The sequence below is a fragment of the Callionymus lyra genome, chromosome 5 (genome assembly GCF_982586985.1).
Source record: "Callionymus lyra chromosome 5, fCalLyr1.hap1.1, whole genome shotgun sequence".
Taxonomy (NCBI): Eukaryota; Metazoa; Chordata; class Actinopteri; order Syngnathiformes; family Callionymidae; genus Callionymus; species Callionymus lyra.
The window spans coordinates 15,552,771-15,576,430 of NC_141822.1; the positions used below are offsets into that span (position 1 = coordinate 15,552,771).

At 38.0% G+C, this 23,660-nt stretch overlaps 3 protein-coding genes across 8 annotated transcripts in view; all 3 read left to right on the top strand.

Moving 5' to 3' along the window:
* Nucleotides 1–5,347, top strand: part of ulk1b (unc-51 like autophagy activating kinase 1) — a 28,634-nt gene extending 23,287 nt beyond the window's left edge. For all 6 annotated transcript variants that reach the window (XM_087791076.1, XM_087791081.1, XM_087791079.1 and 3 more), the window contains 4 exons: nt 1,451–1,569; nt 1,669–1,826; nt 4,221–4,356; nt 4,465–5,347. In XM_087791076.1, coding sequence (XP_087647202.1) covers nt 1,451–1,569; nt 1,669–1,826; nt 4,221–4,356; nt 4,465–4,565 — 514 coding nt within the window. In that variant the 3' untranslated portion in view covers nt 4,566–5,347. The remainder of the gene's footprint in view (nt 1–1,450; nt 1,570–1,668; nt 1,827–4,220; nt 4,357–4,464) is intronic.
* Nucleotides 5,348–7,544: 2,197 nt separating this feature from the next.
* ccdc74a (coiled-coil domain containing 74A) lies at nt 7,545–12,062 on the top strand. The gene is made up of 7 exons (XM_087792484.1): nt 7,545–8,000; nt 9,976–10,023; nt 10,090–10,201; nt 11,160–11,346; nt 11,413–11,513; nt 11,582–11,641; nt 11,713–12,062. The coding sequence occupies exons 1-7, from the start codon at nt 7,718–7,720 to the stop codon at nt 11,828–11,830; spliced, it is 909 nt and encodes a 302-aa protein (XP_087648610.1). The 5' UTR covers nt 7,545–7,717; the 3' UTR covers nt 11,831–12,062.
* Nucleotides 12,063–13,990: 1,928 nt separating this feature from the next.
* crkl (CRK like proto-oncogene, adaptor protein) lies at nt 13,991–22,048 on the top strand. Its single transcript, XM_087791103.1, has 4 exons — nt 13,991–14,526; nt 14,860–15,172; nt 16,451–16,928; nt 19,972–22,048. The coding sequence occupies exons 1-4, from the start codon at nt 14,514–14,516 to the stop codon at nt 20,104–20,106; spliced, it is 939 nt and encodes a 312-aa protein (XP_087647229.1). The 5' UTR covers nt 13,991–14,513; the 3' UTR covers nt 20,107–22,048.
* The last annotated feature ends 1,612 nt before the right edge of the window (nt 22,049–23,660 follow it).

The window sequence follows — 23,660 nt, forward strand, 5'->3', positions numbered from 1 at the left end:
CATCAAAGCTGCTCGTCATTGTTCACACTGTTAAAAAAAAAAGGCAATTTACTGTAAATGCCCACAGTTTAGCAGGAGGCCCTTATTTCTGAACCCACCTTACTTACGGTGCCAACAAACTCCCACGATTCCTTTCTGCACACTGCTCTATTTAGTGAAGGCCAATTTGTCGCTACGATACTTTACTTAAAATTCTACGTCTATGTCGTGTGTCAAAAGCAATCGACAGCTGTGATTGGTTGACTGGGCGGCAAAGCATTATGGGAGCTGTTCAGGTCACTGTTCCTGAGGGGGTTGTTGAGAGGGATTGCACCCTAATATCACTGATCTGATCCAGACTTACACCCCAGCTCGGGCTCTGAGGTCTGTGGATCAGAATCTACTGATGGTTCCACGCACACGGCTCAGGACCAGAGGAGAGAAATCTTTTCAGGCTGTTGCTCCTAAGCTTTGGAACGATCTTCATCTTTCTTTGCGCTTGATGGAGTCTACTGACTCCTTTAAGAAACATCTTAAGACGTTTCTATTTGTTCAGGCTTTTCCTTGATTTTCTGGAACTCCTGTTGTGTTATCAGTATTATCTTGATCTTTAAAGTATATACTTTTTTGAGTATTGTTTTGATTGTCTAAGTGCTTGCGACCCTGGTCTGGAAAAGCGCTATATAAATAAATAAATATTACTTACTTACTTACTTACTTACTTACTAATACAATTTTGAGTCGTATAGTGTTAATTTAAACAAGTTATAAATTAGTTTAATGCAGGGGTTTTCAGAACATTACGCTGCGATAAACCCGGGACAACTTCATTATGATTTTATAGATAGATAGATTAAAACCTTATTGATCCCTCTGGAGGTAAATGCTGATTTTAAATTGTACGTTATTTGATTGGTACAAATTCCATAGATAGATTTGTGTTTTAGGTTGTGGATTCTATTGGTATAAGGTAAAACTTTATTGATTATTGAAATTATTTTTTTCCAATAGCCACAGAAAATACAGCATTTTTTCTTGAAAAATAAAAAATTTAATCAAAATAAAATAAGAACAAGACCATAAAGAGAAAGAACAATATGACACAATCTAAGTCTAAAGATAAAGACAAAGAACATAGATCAATGAAAAACGACAAAGACAAAGGATACAAAGACTAACATAGAACAGAACATCCAGATACTTTCACTCCACTCCTGCCCCCGAACTCAGAATTGTACAATTAGTATAGTATAGTCGTCACTTTTAGAGATTATACATTTTAAAAGATGAATTCGAACAAAAAGAAAATCACATAACATATAGTTCAAATCACAAGTTACATTTTTTTTTATCATTGGTCAATTTTCACTCCAAGCTGTTTTCTTACAAAATACAAATTTCCATTTCCAAAGAACAAAGAATTTAACAGCCTTTGTTTTGTCATCTCCATTCCATCTTTATTGACCAACAGTGATGCAGAGCAGCTGGTTCTCTACATGAAAGCTGCTGAACTTCTGTCCATTGCCCTTCAAACCACCATGGAGCGAGTAAAGAAAGGGAAACTCTACCCTTCCACCACCGTCAAACAAGGTCGGACTCATTTCTTTTCAGATCATTGTTTAGTATCTATCTATCTATCTATCTGTCTATCTATCTATTGCTGGACCTGAATGCTTTTTTTTCCAACAGTTGTGCGGAGGCTGAACGACATGTACAAGTCCAGCGTGAGATCCTGTCGTGCTCTCAGCACTCGTCTGGAGCGCTTCTTCTCCAGAAAGCATCGTCTCATGGACCGGATTTCTTCCATCTCAGCGGAGCAGATGCTGTTCAACCAGGCGGTGCAGATGGTGAGAGCAGATATAATCGAAGCCTCTCAGATGTTAGATTTGTTTTTTCTGGGTCAAACTTACTTCACAGTGATAACGTTGCACTAACATGGGATTACATGTGTCTAATGAAGTTTAAAGTGGTTGTTGCAGCATCTTTATTTAAGTGTCCACAAATGTTGCACTGTTGTCTTCTCCTCTCAGGTTAGGAGTCTGACTTAATGCATTTACTTAAACAAAGAACTGAAATCAGATTCGGTTCAAAGTTTTACTCGCAAGTGAGAAAGAACAACAACACAGAACTAAATACCCTGTCTCTCCGTGTTCTTTTTTGAAGCACCGAGCTGTTAGTTCGCTGTTATAATATCTTTGTCGCAGTTTCACAAGCCGTTTAATTGTATTACTCCAAAGGTTTCTACTAAACACAAACTACATGACAGTCATCCTCTGAACACTGTCATCAGTGAGCAGAGAAGCAGAATGAGTGCACGAATGCTCCTACCCAGGTGCAAAACAAATAGACTCAAGGACTCATTCATTCCTCGGGCTATTAAATTGTACAATTCTGAGTTCGGGGGCAGGAGTGGAGTATCCTTTGTCTTTGTTATTTTTCATTGATCTATGTTCTTTATCTTTATCTTTAGACTTAGATTGCATCATCTTGTTCTTTCTCTTTGTTTCTCTTTGTTCTTGTTCTTATTTTATTTTGATAATTTTTTATGAAAAATTGCTGTATTTTCTGTGGCTATTGGAAAAAAACAATTTCCCGAGATCTTGTCTTCAAAACTAAACATTGTGCACGAGTCACAAGTCCGAGGGTGAACTCGAGGCACAATTCAATTCACACCTTCGAGTCACAAATCATAAGTCACGAGCCTGAGTCGTTGTTAGGTGTGAAGTAAATATGACTGAAGTCCATTTCGCCGACTTCAATCCCCCAATAATTGATCCAAATTATCTTTCTGTTTGTCTTTCTTAAGCATATATTTCCATCAAATTTCTTCAATATCACTTTTTGCTCTTTTAGGTTAGGTTAGGTGGAACTTTAGTGATTGAAAGTATCTGGATGTTCTGTTCTATGTTAGTCTTTGTATCCTTTGTCTTTGTTATTTTTCTTTGATCTATGTTCTTTATCTTTAGACTTAGATTGTGACATCTTGTTCTTTCTCTTTATGTTCTTGTTCTTATTATTATTATTATTATTTAGATTTTTTTTTTAATGAAAAATTGCTGTATTTTCTGTGGCTTTTGGAAAAAACAATTTAGTAATAATAAAGTTTTACCTTACCTTACCTTACCTCAGGAGGTCTCCTTCGGGAAATTGTTTTTCCAATCAGACACTGCAATACAGACGATTATTCATAAAAAATAAGAACAAGAATAAAGAGAAATAAAAAGAAAGAACAACATGATACAATCTAAGTCTAAAGATAAAGAACGTAGATCAAAGACAAATAACAAACACAAAGGATACAAAGATTAACATAGAATAGAATGTCAAGATACTTTTGCTCCACTCCTGCCCCCGAACTCAGAATTGTACAATCTAATAGCCCGTGGATTGATTTTATTTTTATTTTATTATTTTAGGAATTTTATTTGACGTCTCCGTTTTATTGTTGGCATCCATCGTTTGTTGCTTTTCTTATCTTAAACACTGACGTCTTCATATTAACATGAGCATTAATCTTACTCTACTTTAAGCCAAACAACTGGCGGGAATCATCAAATGACTTGGTGGGATTCACACCCCTGGACTTTTAATGTGATGCCAGTTTCAATTCTTATCATGTCGATTGAAGTGTTATACCTTAAAGGCCAAACTATTTAAAATAATTAACAGCAGCCCGAGAGCCACATAGCCTTAGACTGACATCATTAGGGCCCCGTAGAGTCAGAGCAGAACATTTAGACTAGTTTTTTTTTTACATTTAACACTTTTATTTTGTATTTATTATTGTATTAAGTTATTGTTTTGTTTTAGTTTATTTTAAATGAAAGTTGATGAATATTCTATTGGCATAATTCAATTGAATTCAATACACTTTATTGATCTCCATAGAGAAATCTCACAGAGAAATTCAATAGGAAGAATAATAAGGTGTATTTTATTTTATTTTACTTGCATTTAGAACTGAAGAAGCTACACAGTCCATTGGCTTTTCAACCTCTTGGATAACCATGACATGGATGAATGAGAAACTTCACAGACTTACTTGTTTTGGGGTTTTTTGTTTCAATTGTATTTTGGTTTTTGCTCCTCTATTTGGCCTGACATCCCTCACAACAGTCTCGGTATTTATTGTGGCCCCTGAAGAAATGTGTTTGCTGCTCTAATGGGATTTATTTCGCGTGAATGCAACTGTTGTATCTTTGAGCGACGTCACTCTGGATGTTCCATCTTCTCACCTCAAGGTTCGAGCCGCCGCACTGGACGAGATGTTCCACCAGGGGGAAGCATCAATTCACCGCTACTACCAGGCTCTGCTGCTGCTGGAGGGTCTCTCGCTCCTGCTCACCAAGCAGGAGGACATCGTCAAAATCTGCAAATGTACGTGGAGAGAACTTCCCTCCGGGGTTGTTTTTTTTACGGTCAAACGTGCGCGGTCTTGTCGGTGCTAACCACCCCTCCCTTCTTCTTGCTCATTCCTCCTGACAGATAAGGAATGCATCGAGCGCCGCCTCACCGCCCTGCAGCTGGGACTCTGCGACCCCCGGTGGCTCATCGTTGCCAACATGGACGAGAAAAAAAAACACTGACAGAAATCTCAAGTGCCCCCCCCCACCCCCCCTCCCTCGTGAGCACGTTTTTGGAGAAGTTCACTTTTCAGTTTATGGAGAGTTTTAAAACAAAAACAAAAAAACCCCGGAGGAGGAGTCGTTGTTTTTTTTTTTGACAAGAGTACGACTTTAAAAACTGGCCGCCAACTCTTTTCGATCCACACTCCGGGGTCGCCGCGACCGTGGCGGGGAGGCTTTTTTTTTTTTTGCGAAGAGCGCTGACTCGTCGCCATCACATGTACCTACATGTACGTCTCGTTTTTCCACATTTTCTGCTTTTCCCTGATGTGGATCCAGCTGCTGGCTTGTTACTGGCAAACTCCCAGTACAGCAGATTATTGCTGTTGGAAGGAAAAAAAAAAAAAACTTTTAATTTTTTAGTTACGATAGCGATTTGTGTGACACTTTATAGATTCTAAACTTGCTCAACCCCCCCCCCCCTCCTGCCCCCCCATTTGATGCCAACCCACTTCTTATTCTGGCTCACCGTAGCCGCACTAAAGCTTTTTGAACACTTCCCGATCTGAAGACGTATAAATAAGCTATATGTTCAGGAGCTTTTTTAGAGCGACGCGAAAGCTTCTCTCGACTCAATCCAATCACGTTGTGGGGAAGCATAATCACACTGAATGTAAAGATCAGGAGACGACGTTGCACTGTTGAAGTACTGTATTGAATGATCGAGTGGGGAAAGCTACACATGCCCAGAATGTTTTTTGGGTTTTTTTTTCTCTGCACCTTGAAACATTTGCTGGTTTAGATTTATTTGTAGCGCGAGGGGTAGTAGTTTCCATTTTTATTGTTGTTACTGTCAAAAGAAATAATAATTTGGGTGTGAGAGTGCTTTAAGATTTGATGAATCAGCAAAAAAAAAGTGTTTAATCCAAAAAAAACAAAAAAAAAATGCAAGTGACGATTGTGTCCTTTTTGACATTTTAGAAGTGTTGAGTTTGAATAAGTGTAATTTATCTGACATGTTTGTGTTGATGTTTGAAACCCCTTTCGTTGAGTTCCGGGGATTAGATGTCATGTGGTGTGTTTGAATCCTCTTGAGGTGTTTAGTTAAGTTTTGACTGATTTTTGTTGTCACTTCTACACAAGATCGACACCCGCTGTGTTGAGACAGTGGTTAGACACCTCTGTCCATACTTTTTAGTGTGTTGTTTTCGCCCTTTTTTTTATCATCGTTGTATCTCACTATAAAACGAGCGGGCGATAAAGTTTACGCGTATATTCAGAAGCCAGTAAAGTAGCATTGCAATTTACCTTGAATGGAGGAAGTTTTTTTTGGTTTTGATGTCTATTTACTTTGTGGCCTTTGTTTGATAACTTTCTCATGGTCTTGGATGATTCTTTTCATTTCCGTGGTACATTCCAAGAAATGACCGACAGGGTTTTTTGCTGTCAAGAGAGAGTCCAAAGAAAGCGATCGGTCCGATCGAAAAGCGTGTCGTTAGAATCGGAGGGACATGCTGAAGTGTCCTTGAGCACTTGAACGCATCACCAGCTCTCAAAGCGTCTCGTGGCGATTATAAATAAAAGTGTATTTGCACTCCCAAAAAAAAAAAATCTGTCGCTATTATCTCAGTACAATGTTAGCCAAGAACATGGATTGTGTATATATTGTGTATTAAGGTGTGGCTCTCCTTGTACATACGACTCCGCGGGCGTGGAGCGGGAGCAGCGTTCAGTCATATTCCAATAAAAGACAAAAAAAAAAACGTCTTTTATTTTGTATTCGTTTGAAAGAAGCAACATTTGTCAACAGTACTTCAGAACACTTGATGTCCATGTGTTTCTCAAGATCAATAAAACGACTGGAAAAGACTGTTTTGATATACGGTACCTTTTACCGAGTGGAGGCCCGGGGGCCAAATATGGTTCGCCAAGTCATTTTATGTGGCCCGCTGGATGGTTGAAATCAAAGCAGGTGATTGTTCATCTTAATATCGTGAGCTTTAAAGATGCCAGTGTTTAAAATAATGTCAACAGTTATACAGAGACTTCCAGTAAGAGGAAAAATAATAAATAAAGGCATTTGATGTGTTTAATGTAGTGTTAATGTGTTTTTCTTTTGCAAATAGTGTTTTCTGTGATATATTCCCACGTTATGTGTCAATTTTTTTTTACTTATTTATTTAAACATCAGCACATATGATAGTTATGAATTTGTGAAGAGTTATTTAGTCTTTAAATTAATATGTATATTTAAATATATCCAAACATCAGCTTGAGTCGATTGTATCCTCTCGTCCTCAGTCATGGCCGGAATCTTGCGGCATTTCATTGTTGCGTTAGCTGCAGGGTTTTAATGTTTTTCGGCCAGAAGTTAGGTTGCAACACGAAAATTGAACACGCCGCTAACATTTGCATGTTAATTGTAAATTTAACAAAAATCCAATCATTTTATTTTCCCACACATCTTTGGTAACACATCAACTATTATCTGCCACCAATATTTTCTAATATCTTCCACCATATATATATAAATTTATATATATTTTTTGTTGTTTTTTTATAACGTGTAGCATTGAATTGTTTGGCTTATTAACAGTATTGAGGAAAGTCACAGTTGACATTACACTTCATGCATATTGTTAAACTAGATGTCCCTCCTCTTCTCTGAAATACACTTTTGTGTTAACTTTTAATGTCATTTTAACGTAGTTACAACAGTTTAATCTGTACAAAACTGCATGTTGAACCTGGTTTATTATCTCCACCTTTTCTGCTATTTCATCCTCTTTTCATTTCTGCTGTTTTTTTGTTGTCATTTTGTCATTATATTTAAATGTTTTGTTGTTTTTAAAATACAGAAAGACAACTTTAAATTAAAGTTATCATAAGAAGAATAAGAAGAATGTTTCTGAAACGTCGCATTTCCCCCTCCTGGGCTGTAGGGGCGCTGTGCGTAAATATGACGGAGCGAAGAAGAAAAAAGACGACCTGGTTGTCACGGTAACGTTGTGTATGTAAGACTAGTGCGTGTTTAGTTGTTTTTTTTTGATAGTTTGTGAACTTTAAATATATCAGCATAAAATGTTTTTTAAACTCGTTTACAGAAGAAATAAGCGAACAAACCCGCGCGGGTGACTCGACAAATAACAAGTTCTAAGACGCGCTCGAGTCCAATGTCAAGTCGGAACCTTCCGCCGGTCCGACACCTGCCGCACTGGACTCGGGTCGGACGGCTCGGGAAGACCTCGTTCCCACAGCGGGTGCCCGCGAACCGACTCCAACCGCTGCCCGGGGTCCAGCAGGGGGACGGGGGTCCGGACCGTGGAGCGGCGGCGGGGGAAGACGACCCTCGTGTGACGTCACTGCGGAGGAACATCCAGTTCCTGCAGGAGCAGCACAAGGAGACTCTGGAGAAGCTTCACCAGGAGGTGGATTGTTTGAGACGCGAGAATAAAGGTGCGTGCTGGAGGTTTGACGGTCACTAGTTACAAATATAACATTTTTTTGACTTTTTACCACCTGAAAACTCGACTATTTACAATAATATGATGAAGATAGTCTTGAAACAAAAGGTTTACATGAGTTAACGTCCCTTAGGTTTCATGCCGAGAACCATGGCCTCAAACTTAGAGGAGAGATTCTCTTCATCCCAGTTGACTCGCTCTTAGGCACAGTGGTGAGGGGTTAAGACTTGGAAAGAAAGAAAAAACTGGATTAAAAACTACTGAAACTGCGTAAACTCTCTTTCCATTTAAATATTTACATTAGAAAATGTGCTTAAGCCCCGCCCACTCAAAACACTTTTTTTATTCTAAAGCTTAAATCTTGTTTACCATAACCACACCCACTCTGCTGCGATTGGTCACACATCAAGGTTTGTCATCACGCATCATTAATCCCGGAAGTCTGTACTTACAAGGGACTCGTTGTGGAAAAATAAAGCCTTTTTTTTTTAAATCATAATGGACTGTGCTCTCGTAACCTCTCGTTTGCCCAGATTTCAGACAGGGGGAGAACTTTATAAAGTAGTAACTTAAAAAAAACATGGTCATGATGAGAGACTTACTGCATCACGGAGAAGAAGATTTCAACATTTGAAACATGTGAGTCAGATAGATTGAGCGTCCAGATATGAAAAGACAATATCACAAATTGTAATCTAACTTTTTGTTACAGACATTTGGGTAAATATACATTTTGATCGACTGCCGCAAGTCTTAAACCATTCCTCCGATTCATTTCATGTGGCCTGCAAGACTTTTAAATCAATAAAGATAAATGAAAACTAGATCACTAATGTATATCAATACGCAATCTCTAAAGATGAGAGCGTTTCAAATTTTCTAGAATGTAGAGTTTGTAATTATTGTCTTTTTTGCCACTTATGATAGACCATTTTTTATTAGTTCCCGATGTAAACTGCTCAATTAATAGACACTTTAATTGACTTGAGAGGAACAGGGATCAATGTTTCGGGCCCCTGGTTCCAGGATATATTGGCACGGCGGTCTTAAACTTGTGGCCAAAGACATGGAAGCACAGGTCGTATTTTTGTAATGTTAATCTTAAAAGTAATCTGATTTTATTTTTTATACTAGACAAATAATAATAATTTCGGATTGTGTGTTTTTTTTTTTATTTGAAACTGAATCTGAGTCCAATTGTGATCAATGACTTAGTAAAAAAAAACTGTTTTAAATCCACAAACAAAAAAAGTTTTTTGTAAATATATTAGTGTATATATAATATGGGGCAGATTTTTATTCTATTCTATTTAGATTTTTTTTCATTTTATTTTTATTTCTGGGTGTTTTTATTTTTTGTATATTGCTGTTTAAACCAAATTTCCCCTCGCGGGACAAATAAAGGATTCTGATTCTGATTCTGATACAATTTGGAAAGGGAAATTTAAGGATGAAGTCTGTTAACAGCACCAAAAACATTTAGAATTTTTTAAAGGGCTTTTCATGACCGACTATTAAGTTTTTATCGACACGAAAAAGTGTCATATCGTTTTTAAAAATGTACAAGAAGAAGAAGCAGAGAATACCTTTTAAACCTCCAGTTCAATCACATCTTTATCTTGGTTAAAGTTTTGTCTCCCTGCTCTTGAATTGCTTTCTGGAAGGTGTGTTATCTCATATATAGAACGATAAGATCACAACCTGTACATCGTCTGAGAACCGTCTGACCCGCCGCGGCCGAGAGGAGCATCAACATCGGTGTGCTGGTCGCCTAGCAACAGGAGCCGTGCGAGTGTGAGACGAGTGTGTTGGCGGCAGGGGTTCAGACACGATGTCGTGCCGCCGCTGCTTCCCTGAACTGCTCTGTACAAACATATCTTGGCTTCCCGCCGCGAGGCAAACATAAGCCGGTCGGTGACAAATGTGACTCCAGGTTCCATTCATTCTTTTTATTCTCTTCTTTCTAGAGCTGCAGTATCGGCTGATCATGGATCCTGCCGGGTCAAGTTGCAGAGGTAAGTTGGATAAACTAACTCATGTTGTTTCTTGATTCCATCACTTTTTTCTTCTTTTTTTTAAAGAAACGAGACGAGGTCAGACGATGGCGAGAAATCAATCTCAGGGAATGGAAAACTCAGCAAGACGCCGCGCTGAGTCCATAACGGATGCACGACTGCAGGGCCAGCAACTGAGGTCAATATAAGACATTTATTCTTGAATTATTAACAATTGCTCAAATCTTATTCATATAGTAGGACTAGTTGATATGTCAGTTTTATCAATTCATTTAAGTTTTTTGCTTCAAATTTTACTCCCACTTACTTCATTTTTTTGCCCTTCAGAGCTTCCATAGATTTCTCCACTCACAGATACACACAACAACAACATGGCTACTGCTAACTTAGTATGTTCCAAAGAAATGACTAGTTTCATCTGAAGTTTGGAACTAAATGTAACTACATATTGTACTTAAAAAATAAAAAATAAAACCGCTATTACTTTAATTCCAGAAGGGAAATTGGTTTGACATGTCTTGAGTATTTGATGAAAATAAAAATTAAAAACATTTTTTTATTTTTAGTTAGTTTTCTTAAAATATATATTAAAAGAAATTGAATAAAAAGGAAAATAAATATAAATCAATCTCCTTGTGTTTAAACTTGAATGTTTGTGTCTAAATGTATTTTATAATATAATGTCTGCATGAAAGTAAAGAAATTGTTTAAATATAAATATAATGTTGTGTAAAATGTAATATCATTTGTGTTTAATAGTCACATTGTTTTTATTTGACAGAATCTTAATAAATGGCTTTATTAATATGTAGGTGTGTAAATGGTAGTCCTTCCTTGGAAATAATAACTTTAATATTGCATCACAGTTTCAAAATATGTCCATTTTATGTCTTGAATAATTATCTAAAACTAAAACTGTACCTGTTTCTCTCCATCCCTCTATTGCACTTGTATGCCTTGAGAAGTAATTTACAATATAGTTTGATAGAAAATGGTGAAATAAATATAGTGTCAAAATGAACATTATATTTTCTTACTTAACGTTAAATAAATACTGTACAAAAATAAAGGAGCATGTAGAAGATATGATGCGACAACAACATTTTTCACTTTGGCTGCCGGGTCATGTGCTACAGAACCAGGACGGGAGACACCGGCTCATCCCAGGATCAAGGCTCACAATTGAAGAACGGACTCATCACCTCACTGCAGCCACTGCGCATTCACAGGAGTCCATCGCAACCTCCGCACCCCCCCACCCTCCCGGAGTGTGAGGTCATCATCCGCCAGCTGTACAACACCAACTGTTTACAGTCTCAGGAGGTAAGTAGATTAAAAAATATATGTTTTTAATATCATTTAATTTTGTGATCCCTGTGTGTTCTTCAGATCGCCCGCGTGAAGACCCTCCTGAGAGACATCGTTCTGAATCGAAGAATCACTCCAGAAAACTACGTCATGACTAAAGCATACGTGGGCAACAACACCAGGTGACGACCATCCATGAGCACTTAAGTCTCTGTAAGTTAGTCTTACAAGTCTTATCTGTGCTCACTAGGAAACTATTAGAAGACAAGAAACTTCCTAAACCTGGTCCAGAAGCACTTTCAGAGAAGACGTACGTTGAGATGAGTTGATGCTTGACTTGTCCTGCTCCTCACGACGACCCCCTTTGCCGTCTTGTTTTAGGACCAATGGGGCACAATCCCGGCTGATCCTGCCGGTTCTGACCCAGGGCACCGACTCAGAGAAGCAGAGAAGGCCTCGTCCTGTACAGAGAGATCGTTCCAAAGCCTCCGTACGGTGAAGGGAGTTCTGTCTCACTCTTTAGTCTGCAGGGAGAAATACCAACAATCATCATGTCTACAGTAAATACATTCCTGCTTCTGTTTTCATCTGAGGCTGCAATGAATGGCTGTGCTGTAAATCGACATGCAAAATGGTATTAAATACATATTTTATAAGTAATTAAATGTCGATGTAAAAGTGTAAAACGACTTCAACTTTGAAAGATTTTTTTCAATTATACAAAATCATAATGTCTTTTTCTTTGTGCCTTTTTTTGATGCTTGTATGACAGAACACTCACTCGGTCAACTCTTTTAATGTGGCGCTAAATCTAAAGTACATGAATGTCCACCATGTTGCTATTGTGATTTGTAAAGATGCCAGTGTTTAAGATGAGATAAGATAAGAAACAGAAATACAGATAGATTAAAAATCAGACAATTTCTCAATCAGACTCGTAGTTGGGTAAGTATCTTCTTGTTTTGATTTCTAAGACTTTCCTTTGATTAAACCATTGAACACGCTTTTCCCAATTAGTTTGTGACACACTCGGGTCACAGAGGTTGTATTTTACTTAATTTTATTTAACCTCAAATACATTTTTTCTCTATTTCTAGCCACTCTCATCTTTGGTTACCAAAAAAAAGAAAAATCTATTGATATGTTCCGGACGACTGCAGCTGGAAAAGGGATAAAAACATGTTTTTGAGAAGCAGGTTTATGACAGAGTTCAAGGGAGGTGAAGAGGAGGATGAAGGGGAGGGTGGAACGGTTTGATGCTAACTTCTGCGACAGAAGAGAAGCAACTAGAAACAAAAGGGAAGCTTGAAAGTACATAAATAGAACCAATAAACACAACAGGAACTAAACACAATGACTTCTCCAGAATAAAGGCTAATCAAAAAATGATAAAAACAAGAACAGGTTGATTGTAAATTGAAAACACCACCATGAATTGTACTGTTTTGATCAGAGATGTTCTTCTTTTCTCAACTTTCCAACATGAGTAAACATCTGTAGGAGAGTAACGGCTCTCAGTGGCTTCATGTGTATTAGTATTCAGGCAGCGTTCTAGTGAGGAGGGCGGCCTCGTGACAGCTGCAGTATTAACCAGCATCTCCACTTCTTAACAAAGCTCAGTTTCATGTATCATTACTTGTCACCGTTTGTCGTCAGTGATCCCGGTTTACTCTGCGTAGCAGGATAGTTGTGCTTGTTGGAGTTGTTTTCTAGTGCTCTACTTTTGTGCTCGCCTTGTTCAAGCTTTTCTTTTTTTTTTTTTTTTAAAGGGCTGGTCCTGCATGTGAATGCACTCAGAGTTTTGTGTCGAGTATCCTCCAAAGAATTATAATCCAGTTTAGACAAAAGTATGCAGCTTTTTTCAAGTTGCCTCTTAAGGTTAAAAGCCTTTTTGACATTTGAGTGCAATATATTTAGTACTACTTCAAAAACTACTTCTAAACACTTACACAATACAACATTATTTACAATTTAGTTTTTTTTTTTATGAAAGAACAAGATATTTATACCACGGTGTTATTTATTATCAAGATCAGTTGAATAAAAGCTTTACTTTCTCTATTTTCTTTAGAAATGTTTTAAAAGAAGCTGTAAATACTTGTTTGTATGTATTAATACGTTTATTGATTTTAAAATATATCACATATTGATGAATTTTTAAATGTTGATTTGTAAAATTTGCACTTTTCTCTTACATTCTTCTCACAAGAGAAAATGAGGCACATTTCCGTGTAATTTTACAAGAAGTACATTTGTATAAAAAGGCTTTAAAAATATCATTAAAATGAATTAACAGTGGGTATTGACTGTTGATAATAGAACATATTAGCTTGTTAACTGTGTTATTAATTCAAATTGATTTGAATGGATAGGTTCGGGGTTTTTGCGTTTATAATTCAGCATTAAAATCTTACTTCCTTTTTTTCCTTTTTTATTATTACCTATTTCTTTCGTTTAACTTCCGATCATGAGTCATTCATGAAGCTGTGTCATCGACACATGATTGACAGCTTAAAAAAAAAAAGACGCTAGCCCACGTTCAACTGTTCCGAAGTGACGTATTTCCGCCCTTTAGTCCCGCCTCCTCTTCCTCCCCCCCGCCCTCCAGGCGTCAGTGACGTACACACCCAGAGCGGGACCTGCCCTCCCGTCGCCATTTTTTTTTCCAGTCTCGTACTTGTGGTTGTATGTGTGTGGCTGGACGAGTAGAAAAACACAGGAAAGTATTAACCCTCAGAAGCGTCTTTTTTTTCTTCTTTTTCTCCCACCATTTGGATTATTCCAAGCTCACGCTACTCTTACGGTCGTGAGATGTTCGTGCAGGAGACGCACCGGTGTCGTGAAACTATTCCGATGTTTCTCGCCGCCATTTCTTCGCCGCTTCGACGCTTCAAAAGTCTGCCCTGAGGGCGAGACATGAGACTCAAAGAAGCGGTTTTCAATGACGTATTCGCTACCGTGAGACTCAACCCAACCGTAAGCAGCAACCCCCCTGCAACCGGCCTCCGTGTCCCCAAGACATGAGGATTTTACCCGATGGAAAACTGAGGCCACCTTTTATGTCGTAACTGTACCCTGGAAGAAGAAGAAGGGAGTCCGAGAACAGACGCCTGTTGTCGAAGGAACACAAAAAAAGGGGAACCTTCATTGATCATTTTTTGTTGCCCGTCGGCGCTATATCGATGCGAATCAACCGTAAGTTTAAATGATTTTTTTTTTTTTTTGAAACGAGCATTCGCTGACTACTACTTCAAAAAAAACTCAAGAGGCGCATTATGTTTAAAAGTTGGACACACGCAGCCTGTCCCTGAACAGATCCCGTTTGTTTATTTTTATTTTTTAAATAATTCAAACGGACATCCATATGCCTGCTGCGTTCTTCGTTTTTGCAGAAGTCAAGACTTGTGCCCTGCCCCGCATCTCTGCAGTGATTGGTCGAGCAAACCATACGTCATAACCTAAAGCCTCGTCCACCTTTTCTTTCCTCCCAAAATATAAATACTTATTTATTTTATTTTTTTTGAACAGAAATGTCAACAGCTCGCTTTGATTCGTCGGACCGGTCGTCCTGGGATTTCGGTACCGTGTCCCGAGTGGAGGCACAGAACAGGTTACAGGGACAAAGGCACGGGATGTTTTTAGTTCGGGGTTCGTCCACCTCTCCAGGGGACTACGTGCTGTCCGTGTCCGAGAACTCCAAGGTGTCCCATTATATCATCAACTCGTTGCCCAGCAAGAGGTTCAAGATCGGCGACCAGGAGTTCGAGAACCTCAACGACCTCCTGGAGTTCTACAAGATCCACTACCTGGACACGACCACGCTGATCGAGCCAGCCCCGAAGTAAGATCCGAACCCCCCAGATCTATCTGGAACCTGTTTTTTTTCTACAGAGGAGAACAGGGAACGCTGGGCTAGTTTAAGTAGGTTGTCTATTTCTGTCTGAGCCAACCTAAATTCAAATATGCTGCAGAAATTCCAGGCACACATGCTTCAACTGTTCAACTGAGTGACAGTCGTGATTTATTGAGTGGAATTCTTATTCTTGAATGTTTTGTGTTTTTTAAATCTCTAATAATGGTGTAGAGTCTTGCCTTTTAAATCTTATAAACACATTTGAACTTCAATACCACCAAACTAACTTGTAACACTATTATAAGAATACCTTTATATCCTTGTTTGTTTTGAATTAAATCCAAAGTACAATTGTGTAACTTGCTCCTGCCATTGCATAAACCACGTGAGTCAAAGTCATGGCTAAAAAAAAAATCACAATTTGCCAATTTGATGTTGTGAGCAAATGGTTCTGCCAAACCAAAATGGATTGTTTAATGTTAATACGTTACTGTAAATATGGTGTTTATGATGAGTTAAGGCACAGAGATGATAGATGTCAACATCAAAAGTAAAACTGACGTTGTAGACGTTCTAAAATTTCCCCTTGTGGGTCTAATAAAGGAAAAATCTGTCTATCTAAGAAATGTGTTTGCTGAAGGTATTTAAGGTGATTTAAAAAATTGAGAAGGCTGCTGCTATTAAGTTTGTATAGTAAGTAAGTAAGTCATTTTTATTTGTATAGCTTTTCCAGAACAAGGTCACAAAGCGCTTAAACAATCTAAACTGCTAAAATGTTTAAGTTTTAAATCCGACTAACAGAACCGTGTGCTGCCTTTCAATATACTAATTCTTAATAAAAAAATCTTGAGTTATCTAAATGCCAAAACATGTGTATCACGATAATGTAGGAACAAGGATGTATTTGAAGTATTAGCAGAATACTTGACGCTTGTGATGCAGAATGTACCGACCACATGACTCTTGGCGAATTCTTAACTGCTTTAATTTGCTTTAAAACCAGAATATGCTCAACATCAGCTTTAAAATCTGTCGCTGGGATTTTGCAACAAGTATTTGTTCCTTTTTTTTTTAAACAAAACTTTATTAAACCATAAAGGAATTATGGTAAAAAAAAAAAAGATCTGATGGTGAAATAAATGGGAACAGTGCTGTCCAATATTGATACAGTATTGTTGATACATTGATGCATCGATATGTTCTAACTTGACTTCTTTGTTTTTTCAAATCTGATGTTTTAAATGAATATTTTTGTGCTTTTTGCAGATACCCAAGCACAGTAACTTGTCCCATCCAACCTGCGTTGGGCGCCGATGCCAACCTGGAGTACGTTCAAACTCTTTATGACTTTACGGGCAGCGACGCAGAGGATCTACCTTTCAAGAAAGGTGAGATTCTGATCATATTGGAGAAGCCCGAGGAGCAGTGGTGGAGCGCCAAGAGTAAAGAAGGCCGCATCGGCATGATCCCCGTGCCCTACGTGGAGAAACTTGTTCGACCCTCGCCCCACCCCGGCCAGCCCACCCTCGCAGGATCACGGAACTCCAATAGTTACGGCATCCCAGAACCTTCGCACGCCCTGGTCCATGCCTACGCTCAGCCGCAGACGCCTTCGCCGCTGCCAGCTGGCACACCTGGAGCCGTGGTAACCCCCCTGCCATCCACGCAGAACGGCCCTGTCATGGCTAAGGCTATTCAGAAACGAGTGCCTTGTGCCTATGACAAGACAGCTCTTGCTCTAGAGGTATTTAAAACGTTTTTTCACATTCATTCATTCATTCTCTACCGCTTGATGTTATCTAATTCCAATTCAGTGCTTCTTTGGCATAGCTTAAGTATAATTTAAATGATGTCTAGCTTTTATTGAGCTGCTTCAGTTTTGGAAATATATTCTTATAATGAAGGAATATTAAAGGTTTTCTTGAGTCTCACCAAGGTCCACAAAAACTACTATTTACTGTGTCTATCATAACAGACTAATCTGACATTACTTCCTTCTTATTTATTTTACACGCTAGTAAAACAATGCTTACTGCAAATATCAAGATTGTAAGCGGAACTATAAGAGCAGTCAAGCATTTAATTTTAGTTACACCCTTTATCATCTTGTTGTATATGTGGTGAGTGAGCGAGCACAGCTGCTGCTGGTTTTAACACATTTTGTATAATTCTGTTATCTTGCACGCTCTGTATTTGGGCCAGTTGTTAAATGTCTGTAGAGTGGATTAGCGTGAGATAAAAATGGGTCAGAAATGATGTCTCTGTAGAAAGTACAAACATTTCATTTGTGTGCCAGAAAGACTTTATCCTCTACATCATAATATTCTTTAGCTAATGCTTTTTCTTCTTTTTTTTTTAAAAGATAATCTAGATACTGTCTTGTTATAAGATGTATTGTCAGATTGAAGCTTTGATTGCTTTCTCATTTCGATCATAACTAGACTGTTGATAATAGGCGTTCCTTATTTAGGCGTGTTCTCGTGAAAAAATGCATCAAAAAACCCAAGAATCCTGTGAGATACCCTTTCATCCTCCCAGACGGAGAGTTGTTTTGACTTAGAATGTCGTGTTTATTGTGGTGATGCATTATCTTGTTTGTAGTGGAACACCCAAAATAGTAAGCTCAGTGTAAACCTCGTCAGTCTTTATTGAACTTTTTTAATTTGGGCCGCTATAAAAACGTGTGGTGTTTAGTACTTGTAGTAAAGTGCTGATGTTAAAAGAGCATGAGATATCAAACTTCTGCTTCGAAAAACATCAAGTGAGAAGTAGATGTGATTTAAAAAAAACTAGTTGTAGAGCATCAAACTACTGACAATTTCAATAAACGTTCTGTTGCATTCAGTATTCAATACTTTTCACTGAACTCCTACCAGTGATGAGGTGTATTACTGTATGGATCTTGGACTGTTGGCACAGTTGGTGGTTTTGATCCAAGACATGGATATTCTGCATCTTTATTGATTTTTCAAGCTCAAAACAACCCACTGTGTGTTCAAATCTCCACATTTTAAAATGCATTTACTCTTCCTTTACTATATATTTGTGTGCTGATAGATGGATGGATGGATATAAAGGTAGATGGATGGATAGATGGATAGAGAAAATTGTCGAGAAATAGTTTAGAAGTAGATTAAGGAAATAAACACATTTTTAAAAACCTTAAAGTTAAGTTTAAATTTGCAGTCTAAATATTTAGTGACAAACATTCTTTCATTTCACCTCTTTTCAAAGGCCTATCGAGGCATGTTGGATAAAAGTAAAAAAATAAAATGGGTCAAATTTTGGATTCAGATCGTGATCCTCTTTTGTCTCACACGGTGGAATAAAGTCCAAAGCCTTTCACTCATCTCTGGTTTGCAAAGCCGACTGAGGGTCTGCATTATTGTGTCCTACAAAAGGTGTCCTTCCACTCGGAATCAGTATTTGCATAAACGGTTCTTTGGCTGATGGAGAACATACGGTTAACCAGATTGGGGTCATGGACGGTGTCACAGACCCAGCCGGAGCTGATTCTCTGCTTCTGTCATCTTCGTGAATCACAGACGTGCGTCTGGCCGAGGCAGTGGAAATGTCAACCACACTTTGTGTCGTGCATATCTGTAGTAGAACAATTATTTGTAGAGCGTTCTCTACCTCTTAAGACTCATTAATAAAAAGGGGAATTAAAATATTATTTCGTGTTTTACTAAACTATTTTAACTTTGTATTTAAATGAATCAAACGTTTTGCACAGGTGCTGGTTTCAATATGTGTGTCAAGCTTTCAGAACAGCTTCTGGATTTAAGATGATTTAAAAATAAGCTTCAAGGGTTGATTATAGACATTTTAAATTTCAAATAAGTTCTTATTGGACTTCAGATTTCAAAGATCAAAACTATGTTGTGGAATGAACTCAAAAGACACGTCAGAACAAAACTGTATTTGTGTGCCGTCTAAAACCTTAAAGTGACCAAAAATAAAAAATGTCTAGTCCCCCTCATGTCGACTAAAGGTTGGGATCCATTTCAGAGAAATTTGTGTATTTTTGGAGTTACAGGCAGAAATGTTTGTCCATATCACAGTTTCGATCAGCACTCAATACATCTTCCAAAATTCCCCTGCTGACATTTACCGAAGTGTTTTCCAGTCTGTATAACATCTTGAGATATGGAATTTTTACATTTGTTCTCAAACAATTTCACCTTTTGAGGCTTCAATGTAATATTAACGTTCCAGGCGAGCGGTATGGAGGTATTTGGATGTTCTTAACTGTGTCTCTTAAGACGAGGACAATCATTTGCGACTGTCGTATAAAAAAAAACACAGATTACTCCTTTAAATCTTCCATCCCTTAGTCTACAGTAGGGTGAGTAGAAAATGAGTGAACATTTTATCTTGAACTCTCAGTTTAACTGAAGAATAAGTCTTACTCGTATATTTGGCATATGCATGGAAACCTACTTGAACTGTGCATTGGGTTTATGATGCTAGTTGATGGCCTGATGTAGTTGTATATATTCTTTTAATAATTTATTGATCATTCCATGAAATTATATTACATATGTAGTTCAGGTTCAACTGAAGACATTTTTTTTTAATGTGGTAAATTAATTTCTACTTGGAACACAACAACCCCCCTCCTAACAATGCAATCTCTATAGCAACAATGGGAATCTATTCTATTTTCTAAGTACTTTTTTATCTTCTTGGGCAAGATATCAAATCCTCATTTTATTTAACCTATTGAACCTCAACAAATTTCTTGCTGCCCATAATACTCACATCTTTTTTTTTTTAACTTTCAGGTCGGTGACATTGTGAAGGTCACAAGGATGAACATCAGTGGCCAGTGGGAGGGAGAGGTAAATGGCCGACGGGGGCTCTTCCCCTTCACCCACGTCAAAATCCTAGACCCCCAGAACCCTGATGAAAGTGACTGATGTTAGAGTCCACCTTAGAGCCCCCCACCCCAACCTAACCCCAATGTGCCAGTTTTCACCTTCCTTTTGGTTGATATCCACATCGCTATGGTAACATGCTCAGTCAGCTTCGGGGCCCCCGCCAACGACACCCACCTTCGTTGTTACCTAGGCTTTCGGATCGTTTACAGCGTCAGAATCCCTATCCAGACTAATACTGACTGCATCGCCACTGCAAGTTTCCTCTTTTTTTTCCTTCTCAGCAGTGAACTCTGACTATATTTGAGACTGGGCATCATCTTGAGTGTGTCTTCAAACCGCCATCGCAATCCGAGTGTTTTTCATTTGAGATGTTTGTATATTTGTTCCATTTAAAAAAAAAAACAACAAAAAAAATCCAGAGTGGGTTGTGTATGAGTGTGTTGTTGTGCGGACGCCGTGGGAAAAGAGCGTAGAGCACCGAGGCAATGAGGAACTAACCCATGTACAGAAACCTTTAGCTACTGGTTGAACATGATGAGAGTTTTTTTTGTTATTTTTCTGAGTGTGTGATGGTAAAGTGCAGAAGTCACTCCGTGAAACCATGTCATTCAAAAGCCGTTTAATTATTGCCACGTGATCAAGAAAAGTGCCATGTCCTACATTTGTTCAACGCAAGTTTGAAATAAAAGTTGTTTATCGGACAAGCTAATGGAGTCCTCCATGTGAAAGGGCATCCAGTTGTGTTGCATTTAATGGTTGTGTTCATAAGTCGATGACGGAGTTGTGACGTAATAATCAATAGTTTGGTGGCTGGATCGTTCCAACAACACAATAACCGCTTCGTAAAATAAGGCAATTGTTGCCGTCTACAGCATGTATTACAATCATGTGCAAGATTTGTTTTGGTGGAGAAACGTTATCAACAATGAACGACACAATTTGCGTTACTTTCGTTTGCCTTTCTTGAAGATGTGATTCGTCTGTTTGATTCATCATTTGTTTCTCTTTCATGGCCCCTCAACTTCACATCTTCACATCAATAAGTTAAGAGTCATTAGCTCATTTATTTCTTAACTTAATGAAGTTTAAATCACCATTAATGCAAATTGGACGTTGAAACTCAACTCTGAATTAGAAAGTCTGGATTCATTTCGTTCATTTGAGCCTTGGCTCCGATACGCTGCCTACCGTCGATAAAAACTGTTGATGGCTATATCTGTGTGTGTGTGTGTGTGTAGTCGTGTGTGTGTGTTTTTAAAAATGTCTCAGTATGCCAATGAGATCCAATTATTGCCTTGTTTTAGAGAGAAAGATAACGGCAACTCCATCTCTAATTTTTTTTTAATTTTAAATATCTATTAGGACGAGCTTTAACCTGCACAATTCTGGAACCTTTTATGCAACCGGACTTGCCCTTTGGACTCTGCTGTAAACCTCTTGTCTCGTTGTGCATTATTTTACTTTTTTTTTGTGGATGTTTTTCAGCTGTTAAAGGACATATTTTGTAAAAGACAAGTGATGGGAGGAAAAAAAAAAAAAGGGAAAAATGCCTGCTGGTTGTCTCGGTGCATGTCCTTCCAGGCCCGAGAAGAGGCTCTTACTGGCCTGACGCTGCTTAATCTGATTAATCTCTTTGAATAAAAAAAAAACAACAACAACTTCCTGTCATGTTCTTCTGCCTTCTGCCTGGTGAACTCCAACTGTCGTCCTGCTCCGACTTAACTGAACTCTTACTAATGAAGCAATAGACCTGGATCTTCTCTGCGGTGGATTTATTTCATGGCATCGACAGTATTACTGCGTTACTCTTCACACGCGTGTAGAAAAAAAAAAAAGAACTTGTCTTTGACTTTACGAGTTGACAATTGTGCCTTTTTAATTTCATGCCATTGACATGTGTTGGAAATGTCCCATGGTTTAACACTTGTGCTGGTATTGACCCTTTATGTACAGAACAAGTAAATAAAATTTACATCTACTACCTTGTTTTTTTTGTTGTTTTTTTCTTCTTGCATGTGCTAGTGTGGATCTAGATCATCGCTCCAGTTCCGTGTTCACATCACCCCAGAGAAGGGAAGCAATTAGTGGATTTTTTAATGAAGCGCTAATAAAAGGAAGTCAGATGGTTACGATGACGGCGTGAAAAGTTTTCAAGGACACATTTAAACAGGAGCTTTCACATGTTGGAAAACAAAATCAAATGATTGGTATTGTTTTTATTGTGAAAAGTATTTTTTTTTTTGGAACAAAAGCTGATTCGGTGAAAGACTAATCGACCCATTTGCCGAACAGGTGAAGTAGAACTTTGAAGCAACAACAGACTGAATGACTTGGCAATATCCCGCCACTAAAAAAAAAAAAAAAAGCGTTGTCCCAGTTTTAACTTCCTCCCTTTAAAATATTCACGGTCCAGACGTCTGCGCCTTCTGTCGAGGGATAGGAGCCAGCATGTTGGTGGTCTCATGCCGGCTGTGTTGTCTCTTATCGGGTCAGGGACGGTCTGTCGCTCGACAGGTTTTTTGTTTTTTTGTGCGTCTGTGTCGCTCACCTGAGCGGCTCCTGTTGGAGGAGGTGACAGGTGGACGACAGGTGCTGGAGGAGGAGGGCAGCCTCTAGTGGCGCAACGTGTGGAGGAAAGATTATTTATTTTATCATCTCTGGGAGATGTTTGGTTTATTAAACACGTGTTCTACTTTATGCCCTTGAAAGTAACCTGTGATGCATGAGATCGTTGGCGTGAGACAAATTTAAAAATAAAAAAGTTCTAAAAAGAACAAGCTCAGGGCAAAGTAAACATGTGAAGAAAAATAATAACATTAAAAACAATAACAACAAATCCAATGAACATGAATTCTCATATAATCATTTAGTAAATTATGAGTTATAAGCTTAATTTACTTTTAATAAATGGAATATTTTCAATATACTTTTGATTTCCAAAGTAAACGTTTAATATTTAGAATCGATTCTGAATATATTTGAATATATTTCCATTTTTTTTTTTTTATCTTGGTGTTGATTTGAGTACAAACAAGTATTTTCATTTTAAATTAAGAGTAACGTTAATATTCCTCTCAATTAAAACTTCTATGTCCTCCCCTTATTTTTCATTTTGTTTTGGGGAAATTAAAAACAACATAAAACAAATGTGAAATATAGTCACTTTCACTTTGACAAATGTCAATTTCAATGAATGTAGAATTTAAAAAAAAAGTGGGATAGAAGTAATAGTTTTTTATTGCATTTCCTCCATTAAAAAAACAAACAAACAAGTGTTACTATATATTTTATTATTGTAGCCAACACGAGTAAAGAGTAACAAAGGCGTTAATTGGAGGAAGTATTTCTTACTCGCTGCTGATTGGACGAAAGGTTAAACCTCGCTGATTGGCCACAGGTGTGTGTTGAGTGTTTGTTTAGCGTCATGGCGGCTACAGCAGTTCTACAAGTTAGTCGCTGATAAAAATACTCGTTTTAACTCTTTACAAACATACGACGTATTAAAGTTTCTCGACACCTAACGAGTCCAAGATGAGGCGTTTGAGGAACGTTGGTTCGATATTGACAGATTTGGACATTTACGCGTTTTATTT

Coding starts and splice junctions, on each gene's coding strand:
- crkl (XM_087791103.1), top strand. Junction 15,173..16,450: donor CTGATCGAGCCAGCCCCGAA/GTAAGATCCGAA, acceptor TGCTTTTTGCAG/ATACCCAAGCACAGTAACTT. Junction 16,929..19,971: donor AGACAGCTCTTGCTCTAGAG/GTATTTAAAACG, acceptor TTTAACTTTCAG/GTCGGTGACATTGTGAAGGT.
- ccdc74a (XM_087792484.1), top strand. CDS start 7,718: ATGTCAAGTCGGAACCTTCCGCCGGTCCGACACCTGCCGCACTGGACT. Junction 11,514..11,581: donor TACGTGGGCAACAACACCAG/GTGACGACCATC, acceptor TGTGCTCACTAG/GAAACTATTAGAAGACAAGA. Junction 11,642..11,712: donor GAAGCACTTTCAGAGAAGAC/GTACGTTGAGAT, acceptor GTCTTGTTTTAG/GACCAATGGGGCACAATCCC.